At 44.2% G+C, this 27,213-nt stretch overlaps 1 protein-coding gene across 1 annotated transcript in view; it reads right to left on the bottom strand.

The window, feature by feature from the left end:
* The window catches only part of LOC138472281 (aflatoxin B1 aldehyde reductase member 4-like), a 577,056-nt gene that overhangs the window by 259,169 nt on the left and 290,674 nt on the right, over positions 1-27,213 (bottom strand). Inside the window, exon 4 of the mRNA XM_069610393.1 lies at positions 13,237-13,333. Within this exon, the coding sequence (XP_069466494.1) occupies positions 13,237-13,333 (97 nt within the window). The remainder of the gene's footprint in view (positions 1-13,236; positions 13,334-27,213) is intronic.

Genomic DNA, 27,213 nt, shown 5'->3' with positions numbered 1-27,213 from the left:
CCTCCCAGAATTGGATCCGGCCACCCTATCAAGAAATAAACGGAATATCACAGCCAATAGTCCACTACCTCTCCTGAAACCGATTTTAGCATCCCAAAACATTGAAAATAATTACCCTACTCTAATGACAAAACAGTATAATTAAATGGTACTTGCAGCAATAGACAAACTAGCTCCCCTCGCCACACGTAAAGCTAAACAACTAGCACACTTAAACATGTGGTTCATCCCCACCTTAAAAGCATTAAGAAAGGCCAAGAGAAAAGCTGAATCTCAGTAGAAAAAAAAACAGCCCAATGAACCAAATAAACTAGAATACTCCAGAGCTGCCCATGAGTACAAACAAGGTCCTTATGACAAAAAGCACACTATACAACGAAAGAATTAATAAGGCCAATTCAAAAACAAAGTAACTCTTTTCCATCCTCAGAGAATTAGAATCACTGGTTCTCCCAGTGGAAAGTTGTAACAAAAGATTCAAACTGGTGCTTGTACATTCAGAATGCCCTCGTAGACAAGATCACACTTCTGCAGTCAAAACCATTAGCCAAAAAAAAATGTTGTTCGTTCCACCGTACCTACCATCAAGCTCCTGAACTTTGCAGCCAACAGTGGAGTGCCACAATTTGAATTTGAAGTCCTTCAAATTAACTTGTGCCTTAAACCTTCAAGGTGCCAAGGCGACCCATTCCCGGCAACAGTCATCCAAGACTGTGCCACTCAACTCACCCCGATCATCACGAGTCTCATCAATGCCTAGTTTAAAAACAACTGCGTCCCAACTGACCTAAAATATGCATGGGTGTCACCTCTAATAAAGAAAGCTACACTTGACCCAAGCATACCTACTAATTACCACCCAATCACTACAGTAACCTTCCTACTAAAAATACTAGACATGGTAGCCTACCTTCAAATTCCAAGTTACCTGGAAACCAATAACCTCCTCGGATTATGTCAGTCTGGATTCTGCCCGAGACATGGGACTGAAACAGCACTCTTGGATTTAAAAATCCAAATGGACGAACTAGGAAACAAAGGAATATTAGCCTTACTTCTCCACCTCGGCCTTTCGGCTGCGTTCGATCTCGTCGACCACAATATCCTTTGCAAACAGCTGGCCTCAGCAGCACAATTTTCCCCGAACGCCACACAATGGATACAATCTTTTTTTAACAGATAGGAAAATGAGAGTCTTCTCCCCCAAGGATGAAGCCCCACCAACAGCTAGTTCGTGCGTCTCTCCAACATCATACAATATTTTCACCAAACCCATATTTGACTGCCTTGATGATTTGGGTGTCACCTACACTAATTATGCAGATGACACCCAAATCCTCATCCACATCACTGGTGATCATGCTACTGACACTAGTGATCATTCTACTGACACTGCCACCCTCAATGCCATCTACCTCACAATCCAGGCATGGATGGCACATCACAGGCTGTGTCTGAATAATGAAAAGACTGAGTTGCTCCTTATAGGATCACAACTCCGGCTATCCAAACTAAATGACACCTTCAAATGCTTTAACATCATCTATCTGGACTCATCGCTCAGTCGATTAAAACAAGTAAATGCCACCTCATCAGCAACAGCTTACACTTGCAAACTCATCAATGCTTGTAGACCATTCTTGTCACCGGACAGTTGCATTACAGTGGCTAGAGCCCTCATCCTGACTCGCTTGGACTACTGCAATGCCCTCTATGCCGGCACTAACAGTCACAAGATCAGAAAACATCAGGTAATGCAAAACAATGCCCTCAGAGATGCACTCAATATCCCTAGAACTACACACATTTCCACAACCAGACAGAATGTCCATTGGCTTCCGGTAGAAAGAACGAATCATGTTCAAAACACTCACACTGACACATAAATGTCTCCACAGGTCAGCCCCATTTTACCGGTCAGACAAAATCTCGAAACCCCGTTTTGAAAGGCCCACTAGAGCAGCCTACATGCAGCGCACCTTCTTGCCATGCCGAGATTCAAACTTCAGAAAGCGGGTGGTAGTAGCTTCCCTACCAATACCAGTCAACAATGGAATACCTTGCCAGTCAAACATAGAGCTCAAGACTAATTCTGGATTTTCTGGAAACAACTGAAAAAGTACCTCTTACACAATGCCTGAATAATTAACTAATTCACTCTTGTCTTGGTATACAATGCACCTAGTACCTAGGGGACGCCCCTATTCAACTATGTAAATAACGTAAATAAAATTGTAATTAATGCTGTAACATTATTTTTTTGTACATACGTAACCATGTAAACTAGTGTATTTTCACATGTAAGAAAAGCGACTAGATGCCCTTGCGTTAGGCACGCTATAAAAATAACAAAATAAAATAAGAAATAAGATGAATCTGGGATCCCTGGAGGATTCCTAAGGATGAAAGGTGCTCTTCCTCGTCACAGTACCTTGGGTGCCTTGGCAGGTGAAGTGGTGGTGTTTCTTGGCTTTACTCGACGAAACCCTTCGAGGATGGACCCTTTTGGAAGAAGTAACTGGGATCTCGATGTCGAGAAGAAGGAAGGAACCAAGCAGTGCCGATAGGCGGCATGTTCGGACTTTGCAGTGCTCTCTGTTGGCGGTTGGTTACTCTAGCTGTGGATGCCCCACGAAAGTGAAACTTGCTGTGAACCCCGACAACACCGTGCCGAAGAAGTTTAGACCCTGGGTGGCATTGAATTACTTTCAGTGACGACGGTGCAGTGGCAGAAGTAGGGCTTGGGTTTTTTGGATTTCGCAGTTTACAGCCTTTCGGTTCTTCTGTGCTGCAGCCACAGCATGGACCTCAGGATGGCTTCTGGCAACCTGGACACGACCACTGAACTGTGGACCCTCACCAAGTCTGGACACTCACGCTCCACTGCAGGCAGAGACCCTGCACCTTCCCCGGCACTGACAAGTGGACAGATGTCGTGGCAGTGATGCCCCTTGAAGGATTCATGGGTCTGGGGTGGTTGTGATTAAAAGGGGTAGCTTATTTGTGTGCAGTGTGTTATGCTGTGTGTGTATTTAACTTTCTTTATTCGTTTGTTATGAAAAAGGAGGAGTGTGGTGCTGTAACTTTAAGGGCATACGCACGTGGCAGAGTGACATTGTAATCCGCCGCGTACAGTATAAATGAAAGGGGAGTTCCCCGCCGCGACAGAGCGACCGGGGAGCCCGAACCGTACACACTTGTGTGACTATGTGCAGGAGGGGGTCACGGGAGGTGCCGGATGTGACCGGAGCACCACAACAGCATGTGTCTGATTAACGGAAGTAGTTACTGAGGACTTGCTGAGAAATATTTTTTCTTTATGCATTGTTAAGTTAGTTTTGTGCCGAGGTGCGCTTTTATTCTTATTTACTTACCCAGCATCATCGTTCACTGGACATGGTTCCTCTTGTGACAGGTTTTCCTCTAAAGTATCAACCCCAAAAATAGTTTTTATTTTTGTTTTTAATGGTTTGTTTTTCCAGAAAGTCTGCAAGCTTTTGTTTCCTACTCACTCTCTTGGCTTGCATTTTTTTTTTTGGTCACAAGTATCAGTATGCGGTTCTGCATTACTTGTTACTATTCGCACTATATGCTTGTTGATCTGTAACCCAGCTCCTGTTTCCCTTGGATTAGAATCTCTTGTAACCTCGATTACCGAGTGACTGTCTTTTATGACCATACTTTCCACTCCCAACACGTGCACGATAATGTTTCTCCCTCTACCATTGTCCTTTGGGACCAGGGTTTGAGCTTGTCTACTCAAGTGTGCAGTAAGGGTAAGAGCCAAACATGGCATGTTACACGTGCCACTGCATGTCCCTTCTACAAGTGACACGTGCCACGCCAAAAAAGTTCATAATTGAGAAAAAAAAAATCAAATGTGCATGTCAGTACATGCCAAACAATATCATAGAAGAAAAAAAACAACCTTCGATCTATCGTTTTAAAAAGAGATTTGAAAATCCATTGTTGGGACTTGAACTAACGAGCTTCTGGGCCCGCGCCAATATCCTTAACCACTGAGCCACCACGTTGTTACAGTAAGGAAGCAGTCTGTTTCCATAAAACCCACTTTCTGCGTGCACAGTCATGTGCTTCAATGTTAGTCCCTTTTCTGTTTTAAGTCAAATCCTATTCTATAATACTAAATGTAAAGAACAGTTTCATACAAAATCTGTTACTGTCTAATGCTTAAAATGTCCAATTGTATTGTTTACATGTTTTCCAGTACGATAACTATATTGAAGTGTGTGTGTGTGTAGATTAATTCATACTTTTTACACTTTACTGTATGAAGTATGATAAATACAGTACAACTACATTGTAATTATAACATGTAGAACTTGTATTGCAGAGTATATGCATATTCATTCAAAGTTTTCATTTACAAATGTTGCTAAATCTTCAGATTTAGGTTAAACAGCACTTACATATGATACATTCAGTCTTGCCCAATAAAGGTTTTCAGAAGCTCTGCAAGCTGATGAAATATAATTTTTCATTTTTGTAGCACTGTTTCCCATTGGTATGGTCTCAAAGTGCTGTAGGTGAATGCCCTTGGGGAACTAAAGTCCATGGTATGAGAAATATGTCAAACAAGTGTAGAATATGTGTGTGCTTTGTGGGGTGGTCTCCTTTAAGGTGCGAAGACGGGGTACGTCATTGCACCATGTCAATAAATCCAGCATCGCACGCATGGCAGTGCACGGGCGGGATCAAAACCATACATGCTGTGTTTGCATCTCTGTTCAGAGCCCAGAGTGCATTTGTGCATCCAGGCCCACTGTTCCAATCAAGACACCACATGAATTATGGTGAATACGAAGGAGGCCAATGGTAGCCAAGTCTCTACTACCTACCCATATCGAGTTGGCATGTGGATGGCTGCTGCAGGATAGTCTGGATTGTATGCGCATGCGGGAGGTTCATTATGTATCCAAAGAACGGTTCATTGGGAGAAAGAAAATACTTATCTGCAGATAAAAGTTCAAAACAAGCGATTGTAGCAACTTTGGGGTAATCACACAGGGAAACACAAGATAATGAGCTGTTCTGGCCCTCAGGAAGGACACCCTAACCCTAGAGGGGGTGCCTTTCCCTAGACGGCAGATGGTGCAACGCCTATGTAAGACAAATAAGTCAAGAAGCTGTCCCTGACTCTACAAAATGTAAAGTTAATTGTGAATCAAACACACTCAATGTTAGAACAAACAGCCTAAAAAAGGGGCAACTACCGGAAGTGAAGGTGTCTACAAGAGTGCGATTGGATCTCGTAGGCTAAAACCGGGGTCATCAGGATTTTTTCTGTATATTTAATCACCCTGATGGCTCCTTTTCTCTGCATGCTGGCAGTTGTCAAAACAAGGACGCAAAAATAATTATGATGATAAACAAAAAATTATATATATAAGAGGATTGAGTCTTCTTAAAAACACAAAGCCCAACAGAGTTATAGGGCTTGCTATAGAGGAAACTCACTATATGAGAGTTATAGTTAGTTTACACTGCGCCCCCTATTCGTCTCGGGGGTATCTGGTCATGTGGTGGTGGAGCCACAACTGGTATGGTCAACCGGTTTCGATGGTACTCTGGTAATCAGACCATCTTCTTCAGGACAACATTTCTTCCAATGTCAATCTAATGGATGTTCCTGCTGGCCTCTGAATCATCGGGCAGCAACGGCACGTTGCTTGGAATCCTGGATTCATGAATGCAGTCCAGGAAACGGCATCTGTTGTCGAAAGGTAATGTGGTCAGATTGGAACCAATGCCTGAGAGAGCTCTTGATGGTGTGCCCTGCAGCCGGCTTGCGACATTGGAAGAAATGTTGTCCTGAAGAAGATGGTCTGATTACCAGATGCAGAGAAAAGGAGTCATCAGGGTGATTAAATATACAGAAAAAATCCCGATGACCCCAGTTACCACCTACCGCTAGTTGATGCAGTCCGGTTTTAGCCTACGCGATCTAATCACACTCTCGTGGACACGTTCACTTCCGGTGGTTGCCCCTTTTTTAGGCTGTTTGTTCTAACATTGAGTGTGTTAGATTCACAATTAACTGTACATTTTGTATAGAGTCAGGGTCAGCTTCTTGACCTATCCCTCTTAGACAGGCGTTGCAACATCCGCCGTTTAGGGAAAGGCACCCCGCTAAGGTTAGGGTGTCCTTCCTGAGGGCCAGAACAGCTCATTATCTTGGTATTGTAAAGTTTGTTGTCTTTTATTGCTGTCCGTTCCACTTTTGTTGTTTGCTCTTTTGCTTTCTTCCCTTGCAGGTGATGTTGCCGGCCTGGCAGAAGCTGCAGAGCTCGAGGCGGCAGCCGGAGGGAATGAGGAACGAAGCTGCAGCGATACAGTAGCTGGTAAGCTGTTAACTAGGGGGCGCACAGGGTTTAAATGCGGCGCGGCCCTAGGACGGATGTTCCAACCTTGTCTTTCTTCTTCTTCACAGGGTCCGAGTTCGTGGATGCGGAGTGCAGTGCTGCGGCGTCGGGATCAAAGTCACTGGATGTCAGGAGATGAGTCTGCAGATGAAGCAATGAAGTACCAGTTTCCTGGAGGTGAGTATGCAGGAGAAGGCCTGGTTTCAAAGGTAAGCAAAATGGTCCAAGCGGCGGTGAGCGTCACATTGCACACGAGTGCACAGTAACATGAAGCACCAGCCTTATGGATGGAGCAGCTTATATAGCTGAGCTTCTGAAGCCACGCCCACCAGGTTCAGCCTGCCTGCCACACCCTGCCACACCTGATGAGTCAGCACATGAGGATGTTCTCTGGAATAAAGGCTCAGCTCCTGGAAATTTCTTGTAAAATAAAAGCACTCCTGCACTGAAATAAAGTGTTCCTGCTCACATCTCTATATGAGCCTGGCGCCAAAGGCGCCAAGACTGAGTCCAGCCAGGGCCCCTGTGTTTATGGGTCCCAAAGGGACATAAGTGAGTGAAGTGACCCATTGCCCCCATCACTAGATGGTGTGGTTTTTGTGTTCTGGGGCCTGTTCCTATGACACACTAACACTCCCTATGTCCTCTTTCTTCTTGACCTCTCCTTTGCCTTTGACACTGTAAACCACAACATCTTGATTGCACTTCTGCATGACACCTTGGGAATCACAGGTCAGGCTCTGGTGTGGTTAACCTCCTTCCTTTCCGACGGCCCATCCCAGGTGTAACTTAGGTCTTTTTGCTCTAATATCTGTCTTTCAACCTGGCATTGGCATTCCCCAGGGTTCTAACCTATCCCCCTGGTTCTTCAATGTCTACATGGCTGCCATTGCACATGCAATTGCCAGCTTCCTCTATAAATTCCAGTGTTACGTGGATGAGACGTAACTCTCCTTCAGGCTACCCTCAGCCACCTCCTCTACCTTGCTCATATCCGACTGTCTGTCCGCAATTCAGTTATGGTGTGCTGCAAACGACCTCTGCCTCAATGCCAGTAAAACTGAGATTGTTTGCATTGGGACTCCTGCTCCTGCTTTCCCACTCTTACTCTGGCCGTCCTCCCTTGGCCCTGCCCCGCACGCACCTGCGAGGCAAAAAACCTTGTGGTCATCTTTGACTCCATTTTCTCCTTCTCCACTCACATTTCAGACATCTGTAAAAAGTCCAACTACCAGCTACACCTCTTCAGAGGTACTCTTCGTTTTCTCACCTTCCCCCAGCGGTTCACTGTCTCCAGAGCCCTGGTTCTCTCAAGGCTGGACTATTGCAACAGCCTCTTTCTCAACCTCGCTGCCTCTGGTCTGCACCCTCTGCAACTCATCCAGAACAGAACCGCAAGACTTATCCTTTGCCTTAAGACCAGGGACCGCATCTCTCTGGCGCTGGAATCCCTCCACTGGTTCCCAGTGACTGCAAGGAACAAATTCAAGACCCTCTGCATTGTCCACAAGGCTTTCTGGGGCCTGGGACCTAGCTTTCTGCAACTTTGCTTACCTAAATATTGTCCTTCCCAAGCCCTCCACTCATCTACCTCCAACCTTCTACGAGCGAGTCGGTTTTCCAAGAAGAGATTTGGCGGGAGATCTTTATCCTCTCCAGGGGCCTCTCTCTGGAATAGCCTCCATGACACACTCAGTCTTGAGCCTGATCGCCTTAAATTCCGGAAACTCCTTAAGAGATATCTATCTATCTATCTATCTATCTATCTATCTCTCTCCCCCTCTCTCCCTCCCTCCCCCTCTCTCCCTCCCTCTCCCTCCCTCCCCCTCTCTCCCTCCTTCCCTCCCTCCTGGTGTACCTCAGAGTCTCACAGGTCCCTGGCACCCTCACCAGTCCTCCTCGCACTTGCCTGTGGGCCTTGCACTTGCCTCATCATTACTGCACTTGGTCGATGACCCTTGAGAGAGGCACTTACCCCAGTTTGACTGACTGGGAGCACTTGCACAATCTGAATGCACCATGCCGTGAAGATCATCTATCTGTTTTCCCTTGTCTCCCCTCCTTGCATGATGGCGCCTCAATGCACTTGGAAAACTGCAGAATTGTCGTCAGACCTATTTGCTGTTATCTACACTGTTAATTGTATTATATGCACTTGTTCCAGGCACCCATTCTGCCCGTGCAGACTTGTATCATTCAGAAATGCAAGGGCTCTAAATTACAGTTTTTCCCCATGGTTCCCGCCCTCCTTCAGCACTTACAAACACTTGCTTTGTGTATAGGCACTTTACAAATAAACAATACCATATCCCTGAAGTGCATGGAATCAAAAGTTGTTAAATGTTTTCTCAATGCAAGAATTTCCAGGTCTAGGATTGCCTGGGTTAAGCATGATGTCATTTTTTGAGGGACCTTCTCAGTTCATCAAGGGTTTCAATGAAAAAAACAGTCTTCAACCCCATCCAATGCATGGTTTAGGTTTAATTGCATAGTACTTTCGACAAGTCTTTGATGGGGCAAGGATAACATGGACAGCCCTTTGTCATCTGGAGGATCCATGCTATAGTTTTCCTTACCTTTTACCCCCCCATCTTCCTGTCTTGCATCACAGTATATTCAATTTTGCTACAGCCTAATGGACATTGAGCTTAGGCCATGCTGCCTTTGGTTTCTCTTGTTCCATTGTCATTGTCTGGTTGAAACATCCACAAATGTCTCAGAATACGAGTATTTGTGATGGGGTCAGATATATGGTCATGTACATTTCTCCGGAGTCCTCTCCTGAAATGTCTCCTAAAACGTCTCAGACTACTGACGCTTTAGCATTCTCTTGTACACTCTTGGTAAGTGACTGTCAGTTTTGGGCCTAAAACAATTGTCCGAGCCGTTGTATCTGTCAGTGCTGGAACAGTTTTCTGTCCCCTTTTGGCTTTTCGGCACCTATGGGTTCTCGCGTACAATGCCTTAGGGCAACATGTACTTTATGGTTTGTTTTTTACGCCTATTTTTTAATCAACGGCTTTCGATGCAGATTTGTACCTTCCACTTGCTTGCTACTATGTACTACCAATCCATATTTATTCTTACAACTTTCAAAGGAGAGTCAGTGACTTTGGGATGTGTCTTTTCGAGAGAACTGTAGACAGCTATGGAAGTGAGACTGGTGTCCTTCACAGAATGGGTTTTAATTTTGTCTCTTATTAAGTGTCATTCCTGACTTCCTCTCTTGAAAGCCGGCCTCTGGCCAAGATGCCATTTCGGCCTCCACATCCACAACACTGGTGGTATCTTCTGACAATGCCAGGGAATCGTTTGCCTCCATGGTGTTGGCAAACGAGTTTGTTCCTTCCTTGTTTTTGGTGCCTTCGAGTCAAACATTTTACAAGCAGTGAACTTGCTTTCCTCGTGGTCCCATGGAAGACTGATTGTAAACCTCGTGCTTGTCTATCCACAGGAAATTGTGGATGCAAGAGGGTGAAAACTTAAATGGAGATTTGTCTATGGGTCACACACTAAAAACAAGGGAGCTTTAGAATCATTTTTATTAAATCATTCTCTTTAAATGACCTGTCTCCCAAGTGCCGAACCTGCTAAACTATGGATCCGTGTCAAGGAACTTCAAAGTCGTTATTTTCCTTTCAACTATTTCTCTCCAAAACCAATAGCAACAAAAACAATCTTGAGGACAGGGTCCACTCCAAGGAACTGGTAGCAGGCATATGTCATAACCATTAAAAGATCATATTTACACTCTTTGATGCCTAAACTGATGTTCATAAACCACTTTTAATAGTCTGAACCAATCTTCCAGTGTGGCCTAAGCACTGCATGCAAATCTAAAACAAATTGCAGTCTTCATATATTCCAGGCTGGAGAGCATCTATTTGAATTTTGAAAATCATACCCCTCCTATCTACCCCCTGGTATCTCCTCCAACCACCTTTTGAGCCTAGTACTCCTCCTCCTCTCAATCCTTAATGCTGCCTGTTTGTTATACCTTGCCCCCTTTCCTCGAACACCTTGCTTCCTCAACCTCCTCCCTACCGCCTCTGGATGTTGTCCCGTTCCACGTATCTGTTCTTCACCACACTCCTCTGGTCGCCTCTCTATAGTCTCTTATTTTCTCTATTCCGTCTAAACATCTAATTCTTGCCACAACTCTGCCGCCTTCCAAATTCACCCACACTCCCTTCAGCTCATCAGTGATCTAGGGGTTGACCCTGCCCATGGGGAAGGCCTGCACACACAATGCTCAGGTGTTGGACAAGTTTAATTTTAAAATCTGATTTCTTTACTTGTGTTGTAGGCTCCCCACGATTGTAGAGGCTCCATCTCCATCCCTACGTTCCCCGAGTTGCAGACTCAGCATGTCTGGAGAGGGTCTGCAATCTCAGAGCTCGTCAGTTTCAGTCCATGCACCATACTATTCTGCAGGGACTGAAATATAATGTGATTAAGATTTCTTGGGGTGTGGTTGCCAGCAGAAGATGTTTTACTGCAGGTAATACTATTTGCGGCACACACCATGTGTTTTATAGATTCTGGTATTTGTGGCAACATTCCCCTGGTGGTCATCACTCATTACATTCTCCTTTAAGGTGCCCTTACAATTATTCCATCTGGGTTGGAAAGTGCAATATAAAAAAGCCCTATAGGAGCACACTATCCAACATCTGATCAGTGTTTAGTGTGGGATTCAGCAGCAGAAAGGCGTCATGCCTCCCTTCACACTGGATTGCATTGGAGGAAACTACATTTTTGCGAGAGAAAGTGCGAAAATGTTGTAAAATATAAGTCTCTCGCAAAAAACTTCAGTGCAAGTCAGTATGCCTATGAGATTAATGTCCTGAGACCACTTAAGGGCGCAGACAATCAGAACAGGGGTTCTTACACTGGCTTGGGGCCTCACTAAAGGGGCAAGGGATTATGTTTCAGGAACAGCATCGGGTAGCAGGTGGAGGTAAATAGCCCGTGGGCAACCCCACCTTCTACACTCAAGAATGTGGCAGGAGACGGTCACAGTCAGTGCTACGACTTGAGTGAGGTCATGTCCATGCACGAGGAGGCTGTTACCCCTTTATTGTCTGGGTACTGTGATAATGCCTATATACAGGTTGGTGAAAGAACAACGCCTAAAATCAGACTGACAAGACCTTTAGAATGATCTCTGCACATGAGGCGTACAGCTATTGTTAATACCCACAAGGTCTGAAGACTATGATGCCAGAAACCCAAAGAAGCGGTCAGCCTGTGTGAGAGAGCAGAGTGGGGAAACAAAAGCCATGATCAGCTAACTGCAAAAGAAAGCGCTCTCATGGAAGACGGTGGTGCAGTGTAGGCACTCGCTGTGAACCTGAAACATTTCACACCCGACCAAAAAGCTTACCCACGAGCCAAAGGCTGGTACGAGGAGCAACCAGAAACAGCATTGTTGCCTTACAGATACAGAGGACTCCAGGCAGACATGGGGAAAAGAGGTTGAGCCATCGAGAGACCAACAGAAATCCATGGAGAAGGTAGGACTTATGCCTAGACACAAAATAGCTGCCACCTGTTTTATTAGCTTGGGGCAACATGGGCCATCGAGAAAGGGATTATTTCCCCACCAATACAAAGACTCTTCACAGAAATTTACCAGCAATATCCCCAAGAGAGAAGGAGCTACCAAGGAAGGAAGCAGGGCCTGTAAAAGGAAGGGCTAGTTCAGCGAGGTAGGCGTGAGAGTAATCGGGCCGGTATAGGCCAGCAGCGTAGAGACGAGAAGCGAAGGACCAGGTCATGGAGCAGGAGAGCTGACATACTTGTAGCAGACAGCCAGGAACGGAACAGCTACAGGAGTATTAGCCTTTGGGAGGACTAAGGAGAGGGTTGAGCCGAAGAAAAGGCTAAGTGTGGAGTAACTTAAAAAGTAATTGACTTCATGAAGTTGGTGCTCTTAACATCTTAGAGGGGATATGAGGTCTTTCACATCAGCGGTAGGGCCTCTGTCGGATTGAGAGCAGTGCTATAACCCGAGGGATAAGGCATCCCTAATAGTGGGATAGGCAGAGTATCCCTTATGAACAGAGGGAGTGACAGAAGTCTAAGAGATAGATACCTTTAGTGAAAGAATAAACAGGCCCCCTGAGCTTTACAGTGAATTTGAATACTATACCCCAGATCAGAAATATGTATGCCAGAGGCTATTCTTTTTTGGTTTGCAAATAGTGAACAGGACACAATAACCCTGTGAATAGAACTGCGAAAAGAAGCAGCTTGGTACTGTAAGCCCGAGACAGAACTGAGTAAAGACGAGGCTGGGTAATATGCCCCAGAAGTGGAGTTATGGGCAAGTATATGCCAGGGTCTGTTATGATTTAGAGAACCTAGGGGAGGCAAACATCCCCACAATAGGACCACCTTTAATACGTTGTTATCTAATGCACCCTGCACTACTTGCTTTACAGCAGGCCGACCAATGGTATTCTTGTTATGCTAGAAATACACCCTTAGTTCCTTGTAGATTTTTAGACCATCCCTTTTTTGCACGTGAAAATAAAAGAGGCTTACATTACCTTGTGTCACGTGGCTTCTGTCAATCCGCCACACTGCTGACTGTCCGTGCCGAAGCATGTGGACTCTGGAAATCTTATTTGCTTCTACGTGTGTGCTTTCTCACCATACTACAGTTGGTTGATGTCACTCACCTAATGCGGCTCATGGAAAAGGTTATTGAATTGAAGCAACATTTTAACATGAGCCAAAAAAGCTTTATGCATTCTGAGATTTGTATAGTTTACGTTGTTTTATATTAATTATATTCTGAATGTTCAATACCACAAATCAAGAGGGTCATGACAGCTCTAGCTCTTACCAGCCAAAGGATTATATGCATAGAATCGAATCCCCAGGTAGCGCAGACATGGCAGCAGCTCTGTCTCCACCTGCCGTGTGGTTGAATTGTACATCCCCTGAAAGAAAGAAGGCATCAGAATGTAAAAGATAATGTAGTGTTGCCAGATGGGCCAGATGCAGGACAAAAGCATACAGTCGGACCAAGCCCTGTGTGGTGGAGAGAGAGTGTTTCCAATCCTACGGAATTATTTTGAGCAATGGGTACTGCACAATAAAAATGTATAACACATGTACCTAAATGTGAGAAATTGCCTCTATCCCACTGTTCCAATTAATGAAATTTACAAACTGTCCTTATTTTGACATTCATGACAGTATATGTGTACGTCAGTAGATCTGAAACATGTATGTTTTGGACTGTACAATATTTAAAACTTGGTATCCAAGTTGTTTCTGTCAATGGTGGAAGGAATGTGCAGTAAAATGTTTATTGACCTTATTGTTGGGGTTACTGAAGGAAACCATGGATTGTGCCAATAGTAGTCAATTTTGTATAGATAGAATGCCTGAAAGTTATGGACTGCGACCAGCCAGCCAGGCGAGTATGGTATTAAAAGTTTTAGGTATATTCCATATATCGCTCCACTGAAAAGAGCTAGATCAGGCACGAGATGATGTAAAACCCTACACACTCGCCATCCATCTAATCAGTGGCCTTCTTCCCATCATCAAGGAGGAAGGACTTTCAGGCTAAGCCTTACGAACCAGCCAAACCACATGAGCAGGCCCCTGACCAAAGGTGTCCACAGTCTGGGAGTAAAATAATCTTTGGTGATGTAAACTGTTGATCTGTCACTTCAAAACCTATAATGGCTGCCAGCCCTCTCACATCAATGGCCAGCTTTAGACAAAACTATGTCTAGATGATGTGGGCTTTGATGCACATTGTGGGATCAAAAAGTAATCACTATATACACTTAGAAATACGAAGACAGAGTCAGAGAGTTTTTGAGCTAATTAATTTTTGCAGTAATGTTACAGGATGACCAAATGAAATTACTATCTATAATAATCGATAGTGAGATATATGCATGATGTTGATATGATTGCGTGCAGAGACTGTTCAAATGGCATGGTGGGGTAATTGTTTTGACATTACACGGCACAAGAGCACTTGAATATATTATCACTCTGTCTGTACACTATGTTCAGAAGAAGGTAGTTGCTGTTGGGTAGTACTGTATGAAGTTTTAATATTTAATGCGTAAACTATATGTGTATTTAAATAAAGTCATTTTTACAAATAATGGAGATATTGGGAATATTGTAGTATTTGTAAGTGTATATAGTGATTACTTTATGATCACACACTGTGCAATCAAACCCACAACAAGTAGATATAGTTTAGTCTAGAACCTGTTGATCTGTGGCATACCTACTATGAGATTCAGTTATTTTTGTTAATTCATTTAAATATGCAGAATGCCTAGTGGTAGAAAGCCTTAATAATAAACATCAAATATAAAAAAAACCTCCAAATACAACAAAACATATTTAAAAGTCAAAGAGATAAATGTGTCCTTTTCAAGTAAATACCTTCCATTCTTATATACAACCATGTCTCCTATGTTCTCTGGTCCCTTCTAGAGGTTGTGCAACCTATTTTTTTATACAGTTCAGAAACATAATAACTGTATAATGATACCACTCAGTGCTCCCACCTGTAAGGAACTCATGCTGGAAACAGTAAAGACAGACACAAGTGATCACAGTTCAAAGGTGTTTATTGAACTGTAAATGCAGGTTGGAAAAACCACTAACCTAAACCTAAATCCAAGATGGGAGCAAGCTTCAGCCATCAAATGAAAAAATAAGGCAGTCCTTGTGCCGATGTGTCAAAATAAAAGGGTCTTTACTAAGACTAAGAAAAACCTATTGCCAATCCTTACTCTAAATACAAAAAGAAGTGTGGGATAATGTTCTCAAGAAAGAAAGAAGTGTTCACAAAGAATAAGTCAGGGTGCAGTACTTGAGGTTTCCCTTCCCCACGTTTGCAGCATGCGACAAGTGGGACTATGGAGCACAACAAACGCTCGAGCCTTCCCTGCACGAGCCAACAGCTCCGTACCAGCTATCAGGTTTTTCGAGGGTTACGTCTCTTAACAAAAAGTCTCCTGCCTTCCAGGGCCTGATGTTTTCAACAAACACACACAAAGCTCAGTTCTACATATACTTTGAGTGATGGCTTCACCCCTGGGTCCTTATTAAACAGAAAGAGTGTATCCCTGTTGAAAATTCAATTAAAGTGTATAAGAAAACAGCTTGCCACTATAGCTCCATAATTTAAAAAGAGTCTATGGTGCCTGGGTCTGATACAGAGCACCCACTTCATTAATGTTGCAAAAAGAAATTGCTTTTCATTCTTAAAGTATAGACAACTCACTAATCGATAATACAAATTTAACCAAACAACAAATGTGATGCTAAATAACACAAATAATTATGTATGCTGTCAATGAAACGGCCCAGAAGCCTTTTGCATTGACTGGACCAAGTGTCCCAGTGATAAAAAAATGATTATCCTTCAGGGTCATTAAGGTGCTGGAAATCTCTGCCAAGAAAACTTTTGCAGGGGTCCCCCTCTTCCGGGGCGCAGACCCCCCACCAGTCATATTTAACAAAACTAAACAGTTCCTTTCTCAATTAACTTTGCGTGATGTCTTTCCACCGTTGGATCTCCCTCGGCAGGGCTCGGACCCCAAATGACAAGGTGGACAATTCGCTTCCCCTGGGCTTCCAATACTTCTTGTATTCACACGTCATAATGTCTTTTTAAACAGGTCTTCAGGCTTCGCTCCTTTTGTTGGCTTCCCTCTGCCGGTTTCACTTTTGCCTACTTTTGTAACACACTGTTCATTTGCTGATTTCACCAAGCGGGAATTTCCCTTTGTTTCACAATCATCTGTCGGTCAAAGACTTTCGACTTTACAGAGGATTTTGCAAGACCCCCGTATGACCACTTTGACCCCCTTTCTGCCTTCTTCCAAGGCCTACTGGCCTTTGTGGACTTTCAATTTCTTAACATCCGACTTGGATGAAACTTTAAATGCTGCTCAAAGTTTCCCGGCCTGCATTGGTGGGGTGCCGCTGAGCCGCCTCCTCCATGCTGACTATTAGGTCTTACTAGACCAAACGCCGGTAGGCCTCCAAAGGCAGCCGGATAAATTGAAGGATTACATGGAAAGGAATGACTTGCAAATAAAACAATGAAAAGACGAAGATCTTGGTACTAGAAAAAACAAAGACAAAAAAATCAAACCCCCATGGGAGACTGGGCACATCCCAAATTGAACAAGTTGATCTGTTTCGTTTCTTGGGAATATGGATAAATAGCAATGGCACAGAAGCCCCAACTGTCACATATCTACGTCAAAAGGCCAGAACATTGACGTCCCAAGCATCTATTCCAAACATCAAATTTGGCTGTTTCATATTGTAGAAGTTCACTACCGGGATCAATGAGAAAGTAGTGCCAATCCTGCCGTACGGCTCAGAAGCTGTACTTTTGATATCTGACAAATTGTGGCCATTACTGGAAGGTATCTTCTGCAAGGCTGTCTTGAAAGTTCCACCTTCCATCCCAATCCAGGTATTACAAAGAGAACTTGCCCTTCTATCATTAGGGGCGATGGCTGATTGGAAGCGTTTGGCACTCTACAGAAAATGTCTCTTGGGTTCGGGAGTATGAACTGTCGAAATGATATATAATGAAATCACGAAGAGGTCAACTGGGGCCCGGAATGCTTGGGTAACATCAAATCAAAACAAATTGATGGAGACAGTATGTACAGAGGAACATCTAAAATTGAATCTGTTTTTGCGTGAAAACCAAACTAAGGGAGTTAGACTGGATAACCACAGACATCAAGGCAAACAACTATAAACTGTTCCATCAACTAAACCAGGAAGTTAGGGCCTTGAGCGAACTACCAGGCTACTTGGCAAAATTCCTGAGTAGAAGTCATCCGGACAAATTCGTAAGAATACGATTGAATCTCCTCTTGACGAAAGAGATAGTGGTGGCAAGAGCAGCAGTAACAGTACCAAAAGATAACTCATGCCGTTTCTGTGGAAAGCAGGAAGCCATGGAAAATCTAAAACACCTCTACACATCATGTGAAGGGTTGACTAAAGCAAGGACAAAGCATTTTGAACATTTGATAACTGATTTAAGGTCCTTGAACCCAGAGGATAGATGGGCGTTGGTCCTGAGAGGAGAAAAGGTCTCATTGGTACTGGCTGCAGTGTCATTCATCGAGGAAATCTTGGTGGAACAAGACCGAGGGAAAAAAGGGGAAAAAAGGGGATGGTAGTCCACCTTCTTAGTAAAATGTACTCTCTCTTTTCTCCTTCTCCTTCTCCTCCTCCTCTTTCCTCCTCTTGCTTGACCCATTCCTGGGATATTCCAAGGCTTATAAATATGAAAGCAGGATTCTTCATTCGCAAATTTGTTCTCCTCTCTAAACTCTCTATTTGCTTAAAGATATTTTGTAATAAATTCAAGCAATACAAAAAAAAAAATATATATATATATATATATATATATGGGATACATTACTCACCGTAATCGTATTTCTGATGTATCTGCTTAGATTCACATGCTGTGCATAGGCAGACATCTAGTGGAATCTGCGGAGTATTACAGTTTGTTTTTCGAAACTCAAAAATGGGCGTCGACACAGTGCGTGCCAGTAATACTATCCCTAGTGTGACGCCCACTGTACCCAAGATCCCTCACGCGTCTAGGATCCTCAGATTGTATTTTTTCTGACATGAGGTAGCATGAGGAGTAGCGTGAGTACAGATAATCCAAGCAGATAGACAGAAAGATAAGACTACAAGCAATCATGCGCCTTCTCTCGGAGGGGAGGAAGGGTGGGTCGCATGTGAATCTAAGCAGATACAAGCATCAGAAATATGATTACGGTGAGTAATGTATCCCTTCTGAGGCTTGTGGAATATGCTTAGATCACATGCTGTGCATAGATTAGCGAGCAGTACCAGAAGAAGGAGGTGGGATGTGAGAAGGGTCATGAGCAAATAAGTGTCTTAGAACCGCTTGTCCCACTTGTGTATCTGCCTTGGAATGGGTGTCAATGCAGTAATGCTGAGTAAAAGTATGAATAGAGCTCCAAGTAGCTGCTTTGCAAATGGTGTCAAGGGGTACATTTGCAATGAAAGCCAGAGTGGCCCCAATGCCTCTAGTAGAGTGGGCCCTTGGCGTGAAAGGCAGAGTTTTTTCAGAGAATGAGTAACACAGCTGGATACAGTTAATAATCCACTTCGAGATGGCACCTTTAGAGACGTGATCCCCCTCTCTGCCTGTAGCTACGGAGACAAACAGTTGATCTGTTTTTCTTAGCGGTCTGGTTTTATTTACATAGTAGAGGACCGCCCTACGCACATCTAGGGTGTGTAGTTTCACCTCAGCCGAGCTTTGCGGGTTCTGGAAGAAAGCCGGAAGCTCGATGGACTGGTTTACATGGAATTTTGATATAAATTTAGGTGAGAACCTAGGGTGTGTGCGTAAAACCAGTTTGTCTTTATGGACAGTAAAGAAGGGATCCTGCACTGACAGAGCCCGAATTTCACTGACCCTTCTTATAGAAGTAATAGCTACTAAGAAGGCCGTTTTATAAGTCAGGTGTTTGAGACTGCTCTTATGCATGGGTTCGAAAGGGGGGCCCATGAGCTTGGCTAGCACCACATTAAGGTCCCACCCTGGTGGTGGGTTTGAAATAGGAGGGTGAAGTCTCTTTACTCCTTCCATGAAGGCTTTAACTACTGGTATTTTCCACCACAAAACCTTGCTATGGGAAGTGGTGTAAGCCGAGAGGGCTGCCAGGTGTACTTTCAGTGAGTTAAAAACCAATCCTGCATCTAGCAGGTGGAGCATGTATGTAACAATAGTGGAAGGAGTGCAATCAACTGGGTTGATTTGTCTACTCTGGCACCAGATAACAAACCTCTTCCACTTGTCAAAGTAACAGTGCCTTGTGTTTGGTTTCCTAGATTCCTTTAGGATGTCCATACACCTCTGTGGCAAATTGAGGTGTCCAAACTCTATGACCTCAGGAGCCATGCTGCCAGGTTCATTGAGTTGGGTTGCTGGTGCACTGTTTGAACTTGGTGCTGGGACAGTAGGTTGTACCAGGCTGGAAGTTTGATGGGCTCGCACAACGCCATCCTGCATAGGTGTGGGAACCACGGTTGTCTTGCCCACATGGGAGCAACTAGGACGAGCGTCATCGGTTCCCTGTTCACCTTGTTCACCACTTTCCTGATGAGAGGAGTTGGTGGAAAAGCGTACGCAAACATCCCTGACCATACATCCACAGGGCGTTCCCCTGGGAGTCTGGGTGGGGGAACCTGGATGCAAATCCTGGGCATTGTCTGTTTTCGCTTGTGGCGAATAAGTCTATAGTGGGGAAACCCCACTGAGAGAAGATATCTTCTACGACCTCTCTGTGAAGAACCCATTCGTGTTCCTCTGGAGGGAGGGAGTCTCTGCTCAGAGCATCCGCTAGGGAATTGAGCTCCCCTGGAACATGTTGTGATGACAGGGAGATGTTCCATCTGAGTGCCCATATCCAGATTTTCTGGGCAAGCTTGGACAGATTTGGCGAGCGAGTCCCTCCTTGCTTGTTCAGGTAGAACATGGCTGTAGTGCTGTCCGTCCGGATTTGCACTGACAGGTTTAGTAGGTGGGGCTCGAACGCCTGAAGCGCTCTGAATACTGCCAGAAGCTCTAGCAGGTTGATGTGGTTCTTGGCCACTGAGTGAGACCAGAGACCTTGAGCTGTGTGGTGGAGATGGTGAGCTCCCCACCCCGTCAGACATGCATCTGTAGTGACTACTGCCTGTACTTCGGGATCGTAAAAGGGTTTCCCCTGCGCGAGATTCTCTCTTGTCCACCAGTGAAGGCTTTGTACCAGTGTTGGCGAAACGACCACTAGATCGTCCCACTGACCACTTGACTGAGACCACTGTTTCGCCAACCATTCCTCCATGGGACGCATGCGCAGGCGCGCGTGGGGGACCAGGTAAATACATGACGCCATCATGCCCAGTAAACGCATTGCTTTGCGTACCGTTATTTGTTGACCGGACTGATAATGCGCAATTTGCAGTAGTATATTCCGAATTCTTTCTTCTGAAGGAAAGGTCAACCCCTCCTGGGTATCCAGGATTGCTCCTAGGAATTGTTTTGGAGGTGCTTGGCACCAGGCTTGACTTCTTCTCGTTGATTGAGAAGCCTAACTCGTGGAGGAGGTCGATAGTCCTTTGAATGTTTGTCCTGCAAATTCCTGGGGTTTCCCCCGTTATGAGCCAGTCGTCCAGATAAGGGTACACTGGGATTGCCTCCCTACGTAGGTGTGCAGCCGCCACCGCCAGTACCTTGGTGAATACCCTTGGTGCTGAAGCTATCCCGAAGGGCAGTACCTTGAATTGGTAGTGGCGACTGTCCACCTTGAAGCGCAAGTACTTTCTGTGCGCTGGGAACATGGAAATATGAAAATAAGCATCTTTCATATCCAAGGTTGCCATGTAATCCCCCTTTTTTAGGAGGGGGATTAGCTCTTGTAGCGTGGTCATACAAAATTTTTGGGGCTTGACATACTTGTTGGCAGGCCGTATGTCCAATACTGGGCGCATTGTCAAGTCTTTCTTTGGCACAAGGAAGTAAGTTGAATAAATACCCTTGTTTACCTGGTGTCCCGGGACGAGTTCTATCGCGTCCTTTTGTAGAATAATGGCGATCTCCTCGAGGAGAATCTTCTGATGTTCTAAGGAGTGTACTCTTTGTCGTGGAGGATGGTTCGGGGGACGCTGCAGTAGCTCTATACAATATCCTGTGGATACTGTTGACAGCACCCACCTGTCTGATGTGATCTCTTCTCAAGCCTGGGTGAAGTTTGAAATGCGTCCCCCTACTGGGGTTGCATGAGAAGGGACCCTGAACTGAGCGTCACAGATTTGGTGGAGGCGTGCCGCCTCCCTTGCTGGGGCTGCCTCTGCCTTTACCACGACCTCTCCTATTACCCCTGCCGTAACCCTGGGTAGACTGTTGGTTGTTGTTCCACTGTGTACCCTGCCCCTGGGAATAGTTAAATCCTCTCTGGGAATTTTGGCCGCGTGGGTGACGAAAATTACTATTCCCTCTCTTGTTAGGGGGTTTATTGGTTAACTGGCCAAGGGACTTGAGTGTCTCGTATTCGTCCTTGGCATTTTTCAGTGCGTCTTCGACCGCCTTACCAAACAACAGATCGGTTTCCACCGGTTTGTCCAACAATGATGCCTGTGTTTCTGCCTTAAAACCAGACTGCCGTAACCATGCATGTCTCTTGATAACAGTACCTTCTGCTATCAATCTGCCTGCGTTGTCCGCGGCGTCGAAGGTTGCTTTCAAAATGCAACCAGACACGGCTCTACCCTCTGCGGAAATCCGAGCTAATTGGCACTTTAACGGTTCAGGAGCAGAGGCTATGAGAGTCGCGACTTTTTCCCACTGATGGCAGTTGTAGCTGGCCAACGGGGTGGTGGAGTTAGCAATCCTTGCTTGATAGGCGGACGTTGAGGCTACCTTCCTGCCGAAACCGTATAGTTTTTTGCTCTCCTTGTCGGGAGGAGCTTCTGACGAAGACAAGGGTGTTCCAGCCCTCTTACGAGTGTTGGTGAGAACTAGGGAGTCTGGCTTCAGATGTCCTCTTATATAGAGAGGGTCAGATTGTGCCACCCTGAAAACTTTTTCAACCCTGGGATTGACTGCTCTGGTGAGGTTTGGTTTCACCAGGGACGGATCTATTTTCCGCTGAATGGATTTAAGGATAGGGATGGTCTGGGCAACAGGCCTCCTCTCACCCACTAACTCTTCTGCGAAGTCCCTTTCCTCCTGTACACCGTGGGTGTCAATGTGGAAATGTTCTGCTGCGTGAGCGAGAACCTCATTTAGGAGGGGTTGGTTATCGACCGGGGAGTCGGTAACCGGGGCTTCGTTCTCTACCGGGGAATCTACTCTGTATGTTTCCGGGTCATCCTCTTCTTCTTCCTGGTCCTCATCATCCCCATAGTAGCCCGTCCCGGTTTGCTCTTCTATCATACCAAATTCTTGGTCTTCACAAAGGGAAGCCCCCCCTTGACCAACGCTTCGTCGAACGGTCCTTAAGTGTGTTAGGTTTAAACCTACTACACGCTCTGCAGTTCGCTTCGGGGTGGTCCCTCGGCAAGCAGAGATTGCACGTGGCGTGCCTGTCGACCCAAGGGTAATTGCGATTGCACTTGGGGCAGAATTGAAAAGGGGTACCCTCCAGACGCACCTTGAGGCAGCGGGCTGGTAAGTGTAGGAAATGTATATGGTGTACCTATATACCAAGAGTGTAGAGTATGTACCACCCCCCCACTCTCCCTACTTGCAGGGCCGAGGCCAGCGGCCTACCAGGCCCTGGCCGAGGCCAGCGGCCTTCCGAGGTCCAAATCCATCGTGCAGCAGCCGACGGTCGATTTCTTCTCCAGCTGGCGTCGAGTGTCGAAGTTCGACGTTGGGGTGGGGAAGGATGTCAATAGATTATTATTTTCAATTTTAGCAAAAGTATGGCTAAGGCCAGGGGACTCCACAAAATGCTTCCGACCAGTATGGCGGAAAAAAACAATATGAGGATCCTAGACGTGTGAGGGATCTTGGGTACAGTGGACGTCACACTAGGGATAGTATTACTGGCACGCCCTGTGTCGACGCCCATTTTCGAGTTTCGAAAAACAAACTGTAATACTCCGCAGCTTCCACTAGATGTCGGCCTATGCACAGCATGTGATCTAAGCAGATTCCACAAGCCTCAGAAATATATATATATTTATATTCAGTAAAAGAAACTTTGTTAAACGGACGTTATGGTTAAGTTGCGCTACTAAAAACCTATGAAATTCACACAAAAACACTTTGTTAACGGGACGTTATGGTTCCAAGTAAAACCGAAAAACCCTTGAAATTCGCCAGTTATGGTAAACTAAGCAACCATAACTCGCGCCAACACTGTGCACTGCTAAAACTAACACCCAGGACATCAAAGATGACATCACAAATGTCATTTATGACTTCATTTTTTAACTACATTATGACACTTGTCAAATACTAAAACACTCCCACATCTCCAACACCATGCTTTTTCGGTCGTTGCCAATCAGCCTTACGCGAATTTACTGTAAATCCACCCACGTTTTTTTTTTTTCAAAACTGTCAAAAGAATACCCAAATAATTTGTCATATTAGGTGTGCACAAAATTTCTACAAACTTTGTAAACTCATTCGCAATCACTAGTCTTGACCATTGCTGCATCTACCTAACATAAATTGCCCTGACGTCACTAAATCATATGGCCGCCCCTGACAGTCACATAACCAACCCTAATAATATTCTACACCTTTTTTGGATGACGTTCCTCTCCAGTGTAGCCAAAAGCGCCCATTTTTCACTTACGTGCCATGACGCAGATCCTGAAAATGAACAGCGACTTACAACGTAGCACGTCACATTTTGAAATAATAAACTGGTTTTTAAAAGAAAACATTAGCACTTTACAATTTGTAAAGTACTTTTATTTCACAATAAAAAATGTCCGAGACCATCGGACTATTCCCATGTTCAATCAAATTGTAACTTTGTTTCTTCGGTCGTCATTGAAAATGTTAATCGTGAGGCACATGTTGTTCTTTTCCCATACACAAAGTATTTGTTTTTGATAAAGCAACTGCTTCGGTCGCACATTGAATTCCAGGACGTCGGCATGAACTTGGGCCTACACCACCATAAAAGATGTTATGTTACTCCTAATCGCCACTGCAGTGTACGGGCAAATGGGTCCTGCGCAAACGTCCCACAAAACAGTCACGGTTAGGCAGCCGGTCATGAGTACGTGCATGTGGCGTGTGCGAACAAAAATCCATCACTTGGCAACTGGAATCCATGGCAATCGCAGTAAGGCAGGATGTAGCTATTTGGAAAAACTAACAGAAAATATGTATCAATACCCAACCTTTAGCAAACAATTTCAAAAAAGACAAAAAGAACGTGGAAACTGATACACAAATGGATGTGGTCATACATGACATTTTAAAGAAATATTAGCGTTGAACATGGGTGAATCTAGTGCTAGCCTACAAACGCCGAGAATCTGCACTCTCCATAACGAGAAATAAATGACAACTACACAAAAAGATAATACTTCAGTTACATTGCCAAAATTAATGGTCAGGTAATAAAAAATTAAACCTTGTTCCGGTGTAGAATCGTCAAAAGCAAACTTACACGATATTGACAGTCTCCATTGTCTTCGTGAAACTCAGACAGCAAAGTGCTTCAACCAAAGAATCTTCATGAACTGATATTACATGTGCCTTACAAACGTTTTGAATGCATAACCTTATCAAATGTTTTTTTGTGCAAAATTTCACTCCCGGCATTCTTACTGAATTTTCCCTTTCGCTCAAGGTCAAAAAACAATGGACCCTTATGGGTTCAGTCAGATGAGTGGGCCTACTGAGCTCGCAACCAAAAAAGCAAAGCAAGTGACCTTCACTCAGAATCCAAATACATTCTGACTATGCAACAACATGTCTCAATGCATTCATGAGAACTGGTACTCCCATACACTTGCAGACCCGCTGTTTCCATCAAACACTGCAGGTGGCTGCCACAGATTTCAAACTCTAGGGCGCCAGTCCGACTGCAATATTATTTTAAATCCATTGTAACACAGACACAGTAATTCTTTGCCTGTACTTTACGGACATTATATTGAGCAACAACTTCCAATTTACCATATGACTTTGTTGACAAAAAAACACCACTTTTTGGCTTCCTGCTGCCACATCCGATCCCAGCCTCATTAACCCTCCCCTTCCGAGACAGTATTTCATAAGTTTAACAAGTGCAATGTTGTGTTGTTTTATATGTATAAGCGGCGATGGCCGTGTACACCAAAACACGAATAAAAGATGGCGGGTGCATCGAAACAATCTGACGCACTTCAACATCCAATCAGTGAATGCGTCACATGTCCGCGGACATGACGCTACGGATTAGCCAATCGGTATCTTGTCCATGGAGCGAACAGGGAAGTGTGACCGCGGAGCGGACATAGATATCACTAATTTTTAGACATATTTGTTGGTCGTTTTAAAGAAAACTACTGGACAGATTCTCACCAAATTTACAAAAGCACGCTTTCGGGACCAAGCTCCTGCCGCAAACTTGGTGAAAATCTGTCCAGCGGTTTGGGCTGTAGGCGTGCGCAAACTTTTCCCCCCATTCAGTCTATGGGAAAAAAAAGACGTTTTGGGACTCCCCCTTTTACTCCCCTACCCCGGACCAAACCTCACCAAACTTTGCAAAACAATTCTGAGTGGGCCATATACTTTTTTTGCAAAGTTTGGTGAGGATTTGTCCAGAGGGAGTGAAGTTATAAGCCGCCCAAAAAGTGTTCTTCCTATGGAAACAGCAACTTAACCATAACTACACGGCTATATATTACATGGACGCGTTAGCGTCCATGTAGTTATGGTTAAGTTGGTGCACGGTGGTGGCGCGAGTTATGGTTGCTTAGCTTACCATAACTGGCGAATTTCAGGGGTTTTTCGGTTTTACTTGGAACCATAACGTCCCTTTAACAAAGTTTTTTCTCTGAATTTCATAGGTTTTTAGTAGCGCAACTTAACCATTACGTCCCGTTAAAGTTTTTTTACTGAATATATGTATGTATATATATATATATATATATATATATATATATAAAATACGAACAGCATCAACAGAAACTGTTCAGGCGAGCAGCACTCCACGAGCAAAGAGTGTTCCAATGACGTGATAATCACGGAAAACCAACAGCAATCACTGCAACTCCGGTTGTATTGTATGAAACAACCTTTATTTTTTCATTTGCAGCAATTTAAAAAGAATCTCCCAGTAAAAGTTTTCTAGCCAGACGGCAACCTGACGCGTTTCACCACTACCCAGTGGCTTGTTCACAGTCACTTATCACCCACAGGAAATTGGTTTTTATAAAAAACATACCCACCTCAGTAAGAAACATGGAAAAGGTGACTTAAAGACCCAAAGAAATGGCAGTTAGCCATCTTGGCTTGGGCTACTGATTCATATTGCCAATAACATGAGCATGTGTTTTGCAGACAAAACCTGGCTTTTACACCATAGCGAGGCAAATACAATTAATAGCATTACAATATTGATATTGTTTTTAAATTGAGCAGTCATATATAGCACAGTTCATAATTAGAAAAACAATACCTAAACATCTGTGCTGCCATATTATTAGCATAATGTTGTGGACTTGATTTTTTGTAAAAACCAAGAATAAGGAAAGTAGCTCCTATTTGGAAACCAAGAACACATTAGCCAATTTCTATACGGTAAATGCATTCCTCATATCTCATAAATATAGAGAAAGGAAAACATTTGCCAAGTGCGTGGCCATGGAGCAATCTCTAACCTTAGAAATACCAAAGCAAGGATAACATAATCCTATAACGTCTACAGAAAATGTCTGCAGACCGAGGTAGTCACTCTAAATACCTATCATCATCATAATTGGGATGTATGTGAATAGAATTGGTATCACACTAAGTAAGTAGTGTTGTAAGAATATAAAGTGCGTAGTGCTTATGTGCAAATATTATAAAATGCATAGTGCAAACTACTGACATTCTCTAAAATACTTCAATACAATAAAAATATGTTTCTCTTGCAGAATACAACACAAAGAACCAGATATCTTACAATATCACATACTGATAGTCTACGTCAAGTAATACCTTTGCGAGGATATATTCCTATATTTACTATTTTTCGACTTAATGATGTCAAAAATAGATATAAGGGAGAGAGATGCTCTAAAATGCCAAATGCATACACAAAACAAGGAG

The sequence above is a fragment of the Ambystoma mexicanum genome, chromosome 8 (assembly GCF_040938575.1).
Source record: "Ambystoma mexicanum isolate Mex_15411 chromosome 8, UKY_AmexF1_1, whole genome shotgun sequence".
Lineage (NCBI taxonomy): Eukaryota > Metazoa > Chordata > Amphibia > Caudata > Ambystomatidae > Ambystoma > Ambystoma mexicanum.
Note: the sequence above shows the minus strand (reverse complement) of the source record. Positions and strands in the feature narration are given on the sequence as shown.